General features: G+C 45.1%; 1 protein-coding gene across 2 annotated transcripts; it reads right to left on the bottom strand.

The window, feature by feature from the left end:
- Nucleotides 1–4,120: 4,120 nt before the first annotated feature.
- On the bottom strand, nt 4,121–13,237 carry LOC309334184 (DNA-directed RNA polymerases I and III subunit RPAC2-like). Of its 2 annotated transcripts, none has more exons than XM_081848347.1 (5): nt 13,081–13,237; nt 11,798–11,895; nt 7,079–7,155; nt 5,152–5,231; nt 4,121–4,635 (listed from the first exon to the last, which is right to left on the bottom strand). In XM_081848347.1, the coding sequence occupies exons 1-5, from the start codon at nt 13,123–13,125 to the stop codon at nt 4,582–4,584; spliced, it is 354 nt and encodes a 117-aa protein (XP_081704473.1). In that variant the 5' UTR covers nt 13,126–13,237; the 3' UTR covers nt 4,121–4,581. The 2 variants fall into 2 exon arrangements, with proteins under 2 accessions (XP_081704473.1, XP_081704472.1); XM_081848346.1 differs by having other exon boundaries at nt 5,152–5,234.
- Nucleotides 13,238–13,516: the final 279 nt, after the last annotated feature.

The following is a 13,516-nucleotide window of genomic DNA, read 5'->3' on the forward strand; positions in this document are numbered from 1 at the left end:
CTGCTTCCTGTTCTGCTCCTTCTGACACACTGGTCACTCCTCCCCCCTCACTCCGTTCCAGCGGAGCAGCCGGTCTCGCTCTCCAACTCCCACTGGGGGTTCCCCCTTCGTTTCCCTGCTCCTGACTGTTTCCCCCTCTAGCTCCCCTTGGCTTGACCAGAGGGGCTCCCTTTTGGGAGTCCTCCGATTCACTGGACGGACTCATGGACAATCTTGGGTCATTGTCATCCTCTTCCTCGTCAGTCTGGAATCCTTCCCCCTCACTCTGCGTCTCTCTCCCTGAACCCCTGACACATACAAACATGTGTTACATTAATGGGAATTGCTTTGCAAAAAAATGTGTGTATCAAGCAAGATTGCTTACAAATATGTGTATATGAGCAGAAATTCACAATGAAATGCAGAAGAATTTCCATGCAGATTTTTTTTTAATGCTAACTGATATGTAAATAGGGAGAACTGAACTTGAGGTTAGAAAATGTGTTCTTGGACTATTGTACTGCCTTTTCAATGGAAGACAGAGTTGCATGTATGTATAGAAAGCCTCTGATTCCAATATAGCTGGCTGCAATCATTATCTGTTGCTCCACCCACTTTTGTCTCTGGCCCCACCCACTCCTGGCATGTAGGCCTTGGAAGGTTAGCCAAGACGGAATGGGGTCCTAAGGCTGAAAAAGGTTCCTCACATTCTTCTTCTTCTTTGGCAATCACTTGTAGCCAAGTAGGATTGTCTTCCATACACAAGGTTTTAACAGTGAGTCTGTAAGTGACTGTGGAGGCCAATTCTGGATAAACATGTCCTTCCACAGTGGGGGCATAGGTTTCCGGGCAGGAGTTGATCATATACACATGGACAATACCAACACTCAACCTACTGTGTCATCACTTACAGAATATGGGTGGTATTCAAATACAGTTGTACCTTGGTTTTCGAACAGCTTAGTTCTCAAATATTTTGGCTCCCGAACACCGCAAACCAGTGACTATTCTGGTTTGAGAACTATTTTTGGAAGCTGAACATCCGACGGGGCTTCCAATTGGCTGCAGGAGCTTCTTGCAGCCAATCAGAAACTGCACTTCGGTTTCTGAATGTTTTGGAAGTCAAACGGACTTCCAGAACAGATTCTGTTCAACTTCAAAGGTACCACTGTATGTTTTACTCAGAGTGGCTCTACTGAAATTAACATATGTAATTTAATTATGTCCATTCATTTCAATGGATCTACTCTGAGTAAAACTTAGTTGAATGCTGCTCTGCATATGTGACATCACTTCTTGTGAGCTGAAGCCCCCAAGAAAGCAAAATATGAGACTGGAATGGGAATGCCTCTCCCACTGTAATGCTTTTGTGAGCCACCATAGTCATTTTGTTTCATCAGCTTCTTTTCACCTCTTCTCCTGGACTACTTGGCTCTGAAGATAGCTCAGTCTTCTTTATTTTGGATTTTGCTAGCCTGCTGGTGTTTCAGTGCTTACCTATGTGAGTGTGTTTGTGTAGACAGTAGCTTATCTCTCATGCATGTATATATTATATATTGTACAGAAAACCATGTAAGCTTTCGGACTTCAATAAGGTAACTGTGAAACAGTTACAGAATCTATTTGAGATTAAGTCTTCAGTCCTATGCCCACTTAGCATTTAACTCAGTGGAATTTGCTTCTGATTATATGAATGAGTTCATATAATTTCAGTACAAGTAAACTCTTAAGGGCTGTATCCAGTGAAGCTGACCCATAGAAATTAATGGACACAGCTAATTTAGCTCCAGTAATTTCAGTTGGCCTACTCCAAGTAGGATTTCGTTGGATACATTCCTAAGCTTCTGCTAGACAAGATAGTGCTGTGATTTAAGAATGACAAGCAGCTGTAATTTGCTACAATATGACTGGTTTCCATTCACATCAGGTAGATGTTCAAGGGTACCAATGAGATTTGAACCTGTTACATTTGTGAATGTGATCCGACTCATGCGCTGGTGATCAGCACCACACCTGGGCCTCCTTTTCCAAGTATTTTGAAAAGGATCTCTTTGCAACAGAATGAACGCATCATAATTTTGGGTTGTGACTTTATTCTGTAGTGTGTGTAGCCGTGATATATATTATGCTGAATTTCAATTAAAAGTTCATTGACTGTGCCTCAAACTTTTTTTCTGGCTAATATGCTGACTGGCAGTTGCAAGCATTAGTAGTAATGGCAAAAGGCCTTAGCCATCCCCATCCATACTATAAGCCAACCACTTCCTAGTTGCCTGGATATAATTTATTCTATTTGTCTATTTGTGATGGCTGGGTGCAAGGGCTTTTGCATAACTAGCTGAAAACAGCACCACCCATTCTGCAAGGAGGTACCCATAGATGTCGGGAACTCCAAGCTTTACAAAAGTACAGAATGTGAGGTTGGGGGACCTGAGGCAGGAGCACCCAAAGAACAGTGTTCAACAAAAATAGTATACAAAGTGGCCATGGAATGCTGGCTGGTTGGGTCAGAGAACTGAGTGCTGGTTGCACTGCCTCAGATACATCTCTCCCAAAGAGGGGGAAATACATCTGGAAGGTGGGGAGTGGAGGCTGGTCAGATTAGGGCAAATAAATCACTGCCTCACAAACTCAACCTGCTTTCTTACTTGCAGCCAGTTCAGAGGGTGGCTCTGGCTGTGTGCTTCCTCCTTCTTAGCCTTGGTGTTCCCCTTGCAAAATTCAGCAGGATGGGGAGGAAACAAGAAATTGTCAAACCTGCCTGCTGTTGGTTCTGGCTCCACCTGCTGTTGAGCTCCTTCCTTTCCACCCAACCAGTTGCAATGAGCAACAGCCACCATTAGTTGGGCGGTTTCGCATCCCTTCCCAGCAGTTGTGCACTCAGCCTAAAGTCATTATCCTGCATCAGTTTTGCACAAAAAAGAAAACCCTTGCAGGGAGGAAGTCACCATGCTGCAGTTCTGCCAAGTCGTTAACTCTGTCAAGGTCTTCCAAGAAGTCACTTCCTCAGCAGAAGTGAATGTGAAATACTAACTTGAAGAACTAGGAAGGAGCGTTATTCAGAAATACCTGGGTCTAGCTTGCTTCCTGATCTAACATCTGCATAAGCAAAGCACACCATCAACCCACCTCCAGGGCCATGTTGGTCAATTTGTAGGTGAAGGAACAATTGTACGGCAAATGGTGACATTCATACCCCTGTCATTCTCCTAGCTCAGTGTGAATAAAATATTTCCCTATATGAAAGATTTAGAGGGATTCTTATTAATGGTTACATGGGCCTGGGAATCTACTAAATACTTCATACTGCTATCTAATTCATCCCTCTCGTGTGTGCCTCTGGAGAATGCAAACATAGTGCAGACAATCCCATGAGCCCCAGTGGCTGACATGGGAAGGAGAGAGTATGCTCAGCACGTACCATGTAATTGCTGGGCTTATCTGAACATGTTTTAAGCTGCCATACAAAGTCCAGAACATTGTCTCATGAGAAAAATCATAAACAGATTGTGGGTTAATTTTGTTGCACAACAGACTGCATGTGCACCCTGTTGTGCAGTAAGCTTTCACTATCACAGCTGATTGGATTCCTCTTCTGTGCAACACGGACACTCGCTTGCTAGCACAACAGCCATTGTGCTAGCCGACAAAGAGCACTGGATACAGCCCTTTGTCAACAATTACTGGTGAACTGTTCTGGTTCCAGGTTGTGGAGATACTGAGGGAGGGGGCACCATGGAGAATGAGTCAGCTTCACTGCCAGGAGCTGCAGCAACTCCCTCATCACTGCTCCCATCTGCTGGCTTGCCATGAAGAGCAAGCAGGCAGTGACATCTGCTGATCCTCTCTCTCACCACCGTCTGGGCCAAAGTGAAAGGCAGGTGAACAACCAGCAGGTTCCAATGGTGAGGTAGAGGCTGGGCCAGGGGCCCCTGTCAGGCTATCAAGCAGGTGCCTGGCCATTGCTAGTGATGTGAACAAAATCTCCTTTTTGGGTGCTCCTAGTAACGCAGACAAGTTGGCTCAACTTCCTTCTGTCATTGACCTGATGCTTTCTTGCTACCAGATATGAAACAGTAATTTTTAAGAGAATTCTAAACAGGGAGCAAAAGCATTTAAAAACAAAAAGCCACACACACAGTAAGTTGGAATGGATTCCATCATCCAATGTTTATTAGGGGGGAAAACTTTAGTCCATAAAAAATAAGACCCTTTCTTTCTCAACCCCACCCCCTCCCCACAACAAGACAATCCAATTTATGCCACGGTGGTGCCATTATTTACTTATTTAATGAAATTTATAGACCGCTTGATTGTGATGCTGCAGCATTCTGCAATAACTGCAGCTTCCAGTTCAAAAGGCACCCTCCCAATGTCAGACTTGGTCCTGAAGATAGGGTTAGAACCGTGGCCCCCAAATCACATTTGCTGGAGCCTGTCCAGGAGGATACCATGGTTAACAGCATCAAATGCCAATGAGCTAACAAGAAGCAGGAGCAAGGTCACACTGCCCATCCCACACTCTGCAAAGGCCATTCATCAGAACAACCAAAGCAGACTAAGTTCTGTGGCCAGGTCTGAACAACAGATTGGAACTCAAGACTACACTTCCTCCATCGTCACATCCTTCTGGGCATTGTACTCTTCCACGCTTGCCTGCAAGGGGGAGCAAACAAAGGCTGTGGTTAAGGGATTTGTGGTCCACATTTGAGATGCAACTCAAGAGGATGATAATAGCAGGATAGGGGGGAACCCTGAAAAATGTTGCAAGTTCAGAAGAGGAGAAAAACAAAGGGGAGAGGTTCAACGGGGAGAGTACCAAACATGCTCAGTATCAATAGAATGGAGGATTGGGAGGGATGGAGAGAGAATGTAACTGAAATCTGAACCCATGCACTTCACACTGTAACAGGTCCTACTCTATAATGTATATTACAAGTTCTTAGTTGCTTTTGATAACATGTTGCACCTTGCTGAGTACTCTTGGCTGACCTAGAAAAACAACTGATAATCGGTTCCTGCCCTGCTCAGAACAGAAATAATGATGCAGTCAAGGACTGCAGCTGTGGTACCCCAAGAATAGCAAGATGGTGCTCTGTTTCTGGCAGAAGGACCTCAATCCTTAAATTAAAATAAATACATTTCAAGAGGATTGGAAATGACAAGACCCACCTGAAATTTGCTGAGTACATGCTGGCAGACACCCATGAGATCCTCCAGTCCCTTCTGGAACACATCGACAGCCGGTAGGCCTGCTATGAAGAAAGGGAAGCATTCAGAGTCAGGTAAGACTTAAAGAGGGTCCAGATCCTTCCTCTGCATTAATAGGTTCCTCCATTTTCAGGTGAGCCATGAACTTGTGAAACAGAACTGCCTGCAGGCAAGAGACCATAATAATTGCCTCCTATACAGTGGTACCTCTGGATGCGAACAAGATCCGTTCCGGAGCCCCATTCACATCCAGAAGTGAACGCAACTCGCATTTGTGGGTTGCAATTCGCCGCTTCTGCGCGTGATGTCATTTTGACCGTCTGCGCATGCGGCAAAACCCAGAATTAACGCGCTCCGTTACCTCCAGGTCTCTGCAGTGCGCAACCCGAAAATACTTATCCTGAAGCTACTTCAACCCGAGGTATGACAGTATATTTTTATTAAAGATTTCTTAGTTTACAAAAAAAGTGCATTGCCCATTTTTCAAGTTGTGCTTTCTACAGATCAGTTTAATTTCCTGTGGTACATTAGTCTCCTCCTCCCATATGTCATTCAATAATAATAATAATAATAATAATAATAATACAAACATCTGACTAGCACCCTGGAGGGAAATGTACTTTGCAGCACAAGCAGTGTTTCAAAGTCCAGCAGTAATGGACGCATTCTCTGATAGAGAATTTTATTATTGCAAGCATTTCCTGAACTCTTGTCGCAGTACACTGCACCTAAGATTTCAATTTAAATTGCCTCTGAGGGAGCTGGAGGAGAAGTCCCTCTTCACCAGCCCTATGTTAAAGAGACTGCTGAAGTGGGAATTCGAAAAGAGCCGTAACCTGCCTGCCCGGGGGTGGGATGGGGAGAGCTGTGGGGCTTCAGAAAGCCCTGCCAGACCCTGTGCCGCTGTGGATGCTGCAGAGGTGCTGCTGCCTGGAGCCCCATCAATGCTGCAATTGCGGAGCTGCTTGTAGCTCCAAACAACCCTCTCACTTCACAAGGCAGCAGCAGTGTTGGGGAAGGGGAAGAACGGGAGGCTTTGCCTGACAGAGGGAGGCAGAATAGGAGACGTTCGTGGAAGCAGGATCGCTCCTGCTGCTGCCTTGGGAAGCAAGAGGGTTGTGGGGTGGTTTTGCATCCATGCTGCCACTGAAGTGCCAAAGCTGCGGGAGCTGTTTAAGAAGTTGAAGCAGCAGAACAAGCAGCTCCACATTTGTAGCCAAGCACCCCACTGTTCCCTGCTGCTGCCAGGAGCAGCCCTAGATGTGCCTCTTTGGGTGCTACATGAGCTGGGGGATCTGCCGAGCACTGCAGCACAAATGCGTCCAGAAACTGTGTTTCAGTGCCCCACAAATCAGGTTCCAGGGCCTTGCTTTTCTTTCCTGGTTTCAAACACTGAGCACAACATAACATAGCCAATGGTCCCGAAAGCAACAGAGCTCACCACAATAGGCCTCCCTGTTCGCCACGGATGCATATGGAATGATGCAGCTAATGACATATATAGCCCAGGTGGATGTGAGGAATACACCAATCAGCCTTGTCAAAAAAGTGCAGCACTATGTAAGAGGGAGCTAGACAATGTAAGGAAGGGAGGGACATCTCCACCTAGCTCAGATCATGGCATCTTGATCAGGTACTGTAAGGAAAAGACCCAGAGCTGAGAGAGATGCTGTACTGTGGCTGTAAGGGACCATTTGTGCTTTAATATGCAATTTGCAGTCTAGTTCTGCTCAGAATCAGGTAGGCTACTGTACTGTATGTTGATTCTTGCTATGCGTGAGTAAAATATGTAGTTTTCACCCAAAAGTTTGTATATTGTCTATGAATCACAAAGAATAGCTGCCCTTTAGCAAAACAGACCTCCAAGAAGCAGGCCTGCACACTTCACCTTTGGTCTGGATGCGGAGGTTTATTTTTCTTTCAGAAGGATGGGTGATGCTATATCCACAGAACTCCACTTCAGGGCTATGGAGAAATGAAGAGGTTGTTACTCATGATAGAGAGTAGTTGTGCTTGGATATCACAATAAGCTGTGGTTTATAGTGATGGGAACAAAGTCTACCTACCCCCCAGGCTTGCATGCTTCCTCTGACTTGGTTGTGGCTTCTCATTTCAATTAACCACAGTGTAGTATTATAACTTGTGTTAAGAATTCACCCCTACACTACCTTGTTCATTACCCAGCTGAGGAACAACCACCTTTTGAATAAACCACAGAACCAAGGAAACTACCGTATTTCAAAGTCCAGCATACAAATTTAGGGATCCAGCATTTATTATAGCTATTACAATAGGAAAGAGCTCACTCAACTCAGCGTGGTAATTGAGAAGGTCTGCCCTGAGGCATTCAAAGCAAAAGCTCATATAGTAGTTCAAACACAGCAAACATTATAAAACATCTTCATATGCATCAAGAAAGGTTACAGATCATGAGAAGTAAAGAACACATGACTCCATACTGGTATCTTCACCCCCGCATCACCTTGGAGTGGCCCCAATGTGCCCAGAACATTTGACCATTTTAGGTCTTGGCTGTCTGACATTACCCTGGCAATCTAGCCTTCAGTGAGGGAAGAGCATCCTCTTCCTGGGTCTCAGATAGCTTCAAGGATAGCAGAGTTACATGCTGATGCTAAAACATCATGCCATTTGTACCACTTTCAGAGGTAGGTAAGGAAATGGAATGCTGCATAGGAGGAGGCAGACTCGCAAATGCAGAACACACAAAAATCAAGCCTAATACATTCTAAAAGGTTAAATACAATTAAAGTGAAACATTGAAACATTATTAAAATAATATACACCTGGGGTCTCCAATTCTTATATCAATCTGAACCCTATGCAGAACTTGATTTAATTACAATTTGTTGAAGCAAGTCAACTTCATAAACCCCAATATGAATTTGGCTTGCTTCATATAAAACAGTTAAGGTTAACCAAGATTGTCACATTTCAACAACATGACAAATTCTAGTTAATCAAAAACAGAAGCAACAATCTTCTGCTTCTGGATGAAAAGGGAGGGGGAGTGCCAAGAGGGAGCCTAGGTTCATTCCCCTCACAATAAATCATAGTCGATCACAATGTCCAAATATAACCAAAAAAGAACACTATCAGCAATGTGTGCTTATTGGAAGTAAGTGAAGATAAAGGCAGTTTTAAAGTAAACTGGTAGTGCACTTGAACCCAAGGTGATTTGGCAAAGGGCCACGTCTCTTGCAAATGTTGATTGGTTGGGCATGCGTGGCTTTCAGGGGCAGGAAAATCACCACAACTCTTCACAATCCAACAGCCACAGTGTTAAGATTGCTGCTCTTAGGGGCATTTCAGGTTAAGAAAAATACATTCTTTTTTGCAGTAGTTACCTTACATTTACACACACACACAAAATCACATACATCCCAGGACATTCTGGGAAACCTAAAATGGCAGTGGGGAACTTAGCAGAGATTTGAAGAGCTACAGTGCGTTTTTGTTTCCTTCTCATAAATAGCTGGAATTATAACCCCCCACCCTCCCACCCCCACATTTCATAGTGAATATGGCCATGACTAGGGAAAGGTCATTCTGCTTAGCTCCAGTTCCTAATCTCAAATTTCCTATGTCCCATCTAATTGTATACTGAATTGAACCAAAATTTTCTGAATTAGCCAGATCCCACAGGTTCAGAATGGGCAAAATTAACTTGCCACTGACTTAGCTAACTCCTTTAGCAGTCCCAGCGACATTTGAACACACATACTAAATATGACATAATAGGCATCACTGAAACCTGGTGGGATAAGTCCCACGACTGGAATGTAATAATGGAGGGTTACAATCTATTTCAGAGAAACAGACCAGACAAGAAAGGAGGAGGAGTGGTGTTATATGTCAGGGATGTGTATACCTGTGAAGAGATCCAAGATTTAGAACCTCAAAGCCAAAGTGAGAGCATTTGGGTCAAAATTAAGGGAGAGATGAATAACAGGGACCTCATTGTGGGAGTTTACTATAGATCCCCAAGCCAAACGGAGGACATAGATGATGCCTTCCTGGAACAGATGGCCAAGCATGCAAAAGGAAGGGAGATAGTAGTAATGGGGGACTTCAGTTACCCAGATATTTGCTGGATGTCAAACTCAGCCAAGAGCATAAGGTCAAACAGATTCCTCACTGGCCTTGCAGACAACTTCATTGTCCAGAAAGTGGGAGAAGCAACAAGAGGAACAGCCATTTTAGATCTGGTCCTAACCAATGTTGATGACCTGGTTAGTGGGGTAGAAGTGGAAGGATCATTAGGCGCGAGTGATCATGCTCTTCTGAAGTTTACTATACAGCGGAAAGGAGCAGCCAAGCATACTAGGACTCAATTTCTTGACTTTAAGAAAGCCGACTTCATAAAACTTAGGAAAGTGCTGGGTGAGATCCCATGGACAGTAATACTAAAAGGAAAGGGAGTTCATGATGGCTGGGAGTTTGTTAAGAGGGAGATAGTAAAAGCACAACTTCAGGCAATACCAATGAGACAGAAACATGGAAGGTGCCTAAAGAAGCCAGGGTGGCTATCTAAAGAACTTTTAACTGAGTTAAGATTAAAAAAGGATGTGTACAAAAAATGGAAAAGGGGGGAAACCACCAAAGAGGAATTCAAACAAATAGCCAGCACGTGTAGACACAAAGTCAGAAAAGCTAAAGCACAGAATGAACTCAGGCTTGCTAGAGAGGTTAAAAGCAACAAAAAAGGCTTTTATGGGTATGTTCGTAGCAAAAGGAAGAACAAAGAAACAGTGGGGTCACTCAGAGGAGAAGATGGTGAAATGCAAACAGGGGATACAGAAAGGGCTGAACTCCTCAATGCCTTCTTTGCCTCAGTCTTCTCCGATAAAGAAAACAATGCCCGACCTGAAGAATTTGGAGCAAATGATTCAGCAGAGGAAACACAGCCCAGAATAACTAAGGAGATAGTACAAGAATACTTGGCTAGTTTAGATGTATTCAAGTCTCCAGGGCCAGATGAACTGCATCCAAGAGTATTAAAAGAACTGGCAGATATGATCTCAGAACCACTGGCACTCATCTTTGAGAATTCCTGGAGAACAGGCGAAGTCCCGGCAGACTGGAGGAGGGCAAATGTTGTCCCTATTTTCAAAAAGGGGAAAAGAGAGGACCCAAATAATTACCGCCCAGTCAGTCTGACATCAATACCAGGGAAGATTCTGGAGCAGATCATTAAGCAAACAGTTTGTGAGCACCTAGAAAGGAATACTGTGATCACCAATAGTCAGCATGGATTTCTGAAAAATAAGTCATGTCAGACTAACCTGATCTCGTTTTTTGACAGAATTACAAGCCTGGTAGATGAAGGGAATGCAGTGGATGTAGCCTACCTTGATTTCAGCAAGGCATTTGACAAGGTGCCCCATGATATTCTTGTAAAGAAGCTGGTAAAATGCGGTCTTGACTATGCTACCACTCAGTGGATTTGTAACTGGCTGACTGACCGAACCCAAAGGGTGCTCATCAATGGTTCCTCTTCATCCTGGAGAAGAGTGACTAGTGGGGTGCCACAGGATTCTGTCTTGGGCCCGGTCTTATTCAACATCTTTATCAACGACTTGGATGATGGACTCAAAGGCATCCTGATCAAATTTGCAGATGACACCAAACTGGGAGGGGTGGCTAACACCCCAGAGGACAGGATCACACTTCAAAACAACCTTGACAGATTAGAGAACTGGGCCAAAACAAACAAGATGAATTTTAACAGGGAGAAATGTAAAGTATTGCACTTGGGCAAAAAAATTGAGAGGCACAAATACAAGATGGGTGACACCTGGCTTGAGAGCAGTACATGTGAAAAGGATCTAGGAGTCTTGGCTGACCACAAACTTGACATGAGCCAACAGTGTGATGCGGCAGCTAAAAAAGCCAATGCAATTCTGGGCTGCATCAATAGGAGTATTGCATCTAGATCAAGGGAAGTAATAGTGCCACTGTATTCTGCTCTGGTCAGACCTCACCTGGAGTACTGTGTCCAGTTCTGGGCACCACAGTTCAAGAAGGACACTGACAAACTGGAACGTGTCCAGAGGAGGGCAACCAAAATGGTCAAAGGCCTGGAAACAATGCCTTATGAAGAACGGCTAAGGGAGCTGGGCATGTTTAGCCTGGAGAAGAGGAGGTTAAGGGGTGATATGATAGCCATGTTCAAATATATAAAAGGATGTCACATAGAGGAGGGAGAAAGGTTGTTTTCTGCTGCTCCAGAAAAGCGGACACGGAGCAATGGTTCCAAACTACAAGAAAAAAGATTCCACCTAAACATTAGGAAGAACTTCCTGACAGTAAGAGCTGTTCGACAGTGGAATTTGCTGCCAAGGAGTGTGGTGGAGTCTCCTTCTTTGGAGGTCTTTTAGCAGAGGCTTGACAACCATATGTCAGGAGTGCTCTGATGGTGTTTCCTGCTTGGCAGGGGGTTGGACTCGATGGCCCTTGTGGTCTCTTCCAACTCTATGATTCTATGATTCTATAGGTGCTCCTCATAAGGCAATCAATGGCTAGCCCAGGCAGCCTATGTGTTGGCCTCACCTTCGGCACCCCGATAGGCAATAGGACTCTTACTTACTTTTTCATGATCATGTATCGAAGGGAGTTGCCAAGGGTGTGGTCCTCATTGTGGAGCACAAATGTAAAACAGTTCTTATCTGTCCCATCTGCCCGTACCTAAAAGAGAAGTAGTGGAGATAAAGAAAATAAGGTCCCTGAAGGACAACGTAAGAAGTGGCTATATACCAAGTCAGACCATTGGTCCATCTAGCACAGTACAGTGGTACCTCGGGTTAAATACTTAATTCGTTCCGGAGGTCTGTTCTTAACCTGAAACTGTTCTTAACCTGAAGCAGCACTTTAGCTAATGGGGCCTGCTGCTGCCGCTGCGCCGCCGGAGCATGATTACTGTTCTCATCCTGAAGCAAAGTTCTTAACCCGAGATACTATTTCTGGGTTAGCGAAGTCTGTAACCCAAGGTACCACTGTACTGTCTACTTTACACTGATTGGTAGGGGCTTTCCAGGCTCCTTCAGGTGAGGCTCTCCCAGTTCTACTTGGACCTTCTGCATGCAAAGCATGTGCTTTACCACTGAGCTATGGCCCTTCCATCATTTATTTTAATACCACCTTTCCACCAAAATGGTATTGGTGATATACTGATTTCACGCTTGCAGTATGTCTCCATGTGCAAAAAGCGAGACAATTATCTGGTTAAGGAGGGCACTTTTTCCTCTTGCCAGTTGTGGGTGGATTTTGGCCAAGCAATAGTTTTAAAAAACATTTTTTAAAACACCACGTATCAGCCAAGAGGGCTCCTGGGTCAGACCATCTGCCTAACCTACTCCACAGGGTTGCTGAGAGGATAAAAGCAGGCAGGAGAGAAGATAAGAACTAGGCAGGCCACACTGGGTCACATATGAGGAATATAAAAGTAAATAATGGCCGCATTGCTACTGCTAATAATAATAATAATAATAATAATAATAATTGTGTTTTTCAGCTGGCCATGCTGTAGGGATAACATGTTACTCTGTAACAACGCTAGTATAAATGCAATAGTAGTAATAACAACATTGTGGTGTTTTTCAACTCTGCATGGGCTGAGCATGTGCCTTTCCCTTGTGCCCAGGGGATCTGAAAGGAGAGTTAATATTAATCTGTTTTAGCATTTTTACTTTTCCCACGGTGGTTCTCGCCGAATAAAAACAACCCGGTTCGGATGGCCACCTTCCCCGTCCACAGCCCGGGACAGAGGAAAGCTTCACCTGTTGGATGTCAGCCTGTCGCACCCCCCGTGGAGGGGTAGCCTTAGCCTGCCCGATCGCCCGCCCCCCTCCCCGCCACGCGCTTCGGTCTCACCATCTGCAGCACTCGCGGCTTCTTCCCGTCCTCCTCGTCCCCCATCCTCTTCCCCGCGAGGCCGCCAAGCGCAGAGGACGACGGGAGCCGCGGTCACGCACAGAACGCTCACACACCCCCTCACGCACGCAAAAGCCCAACCTACCAGGCATCAGCTCCCGGCAGCCACTGCGGCAGAAAGGCCAAGTACAGGAGCCCGCGCGCAAAGGGCTAGTGGGAATCGTAGTTCCTTAGGGAGGGAGACCCGCACAGGCACCAATTCCCTCAGAGAGCGGGAATTCCAGCTAAAAAAAAAGCGTGAAGTGGGAGAGTCGAATGTTCACAAACCGCAATAACTTCGCCGCCGCCACAGAAAAACTGAGGAAGGAACCCGATTCTTAAGCTCGGCGGCAGCGAAGGGGTTAATAGATATCAGAAGGCGGGAACTGCCATCCGC

This window comes from Podarcis erhardii, assembly GCF_964252035.2.
Source record: "Podarcis erhardii genome assembly, chromosome: Z".
NCBI classification, from domain to species: domain Eukaryota; kingdom Metazoa; phylum Chordata; class Lepidosauria; order Squamata; family Lacertidae; genus Podarcis; species Podarcis erhardii.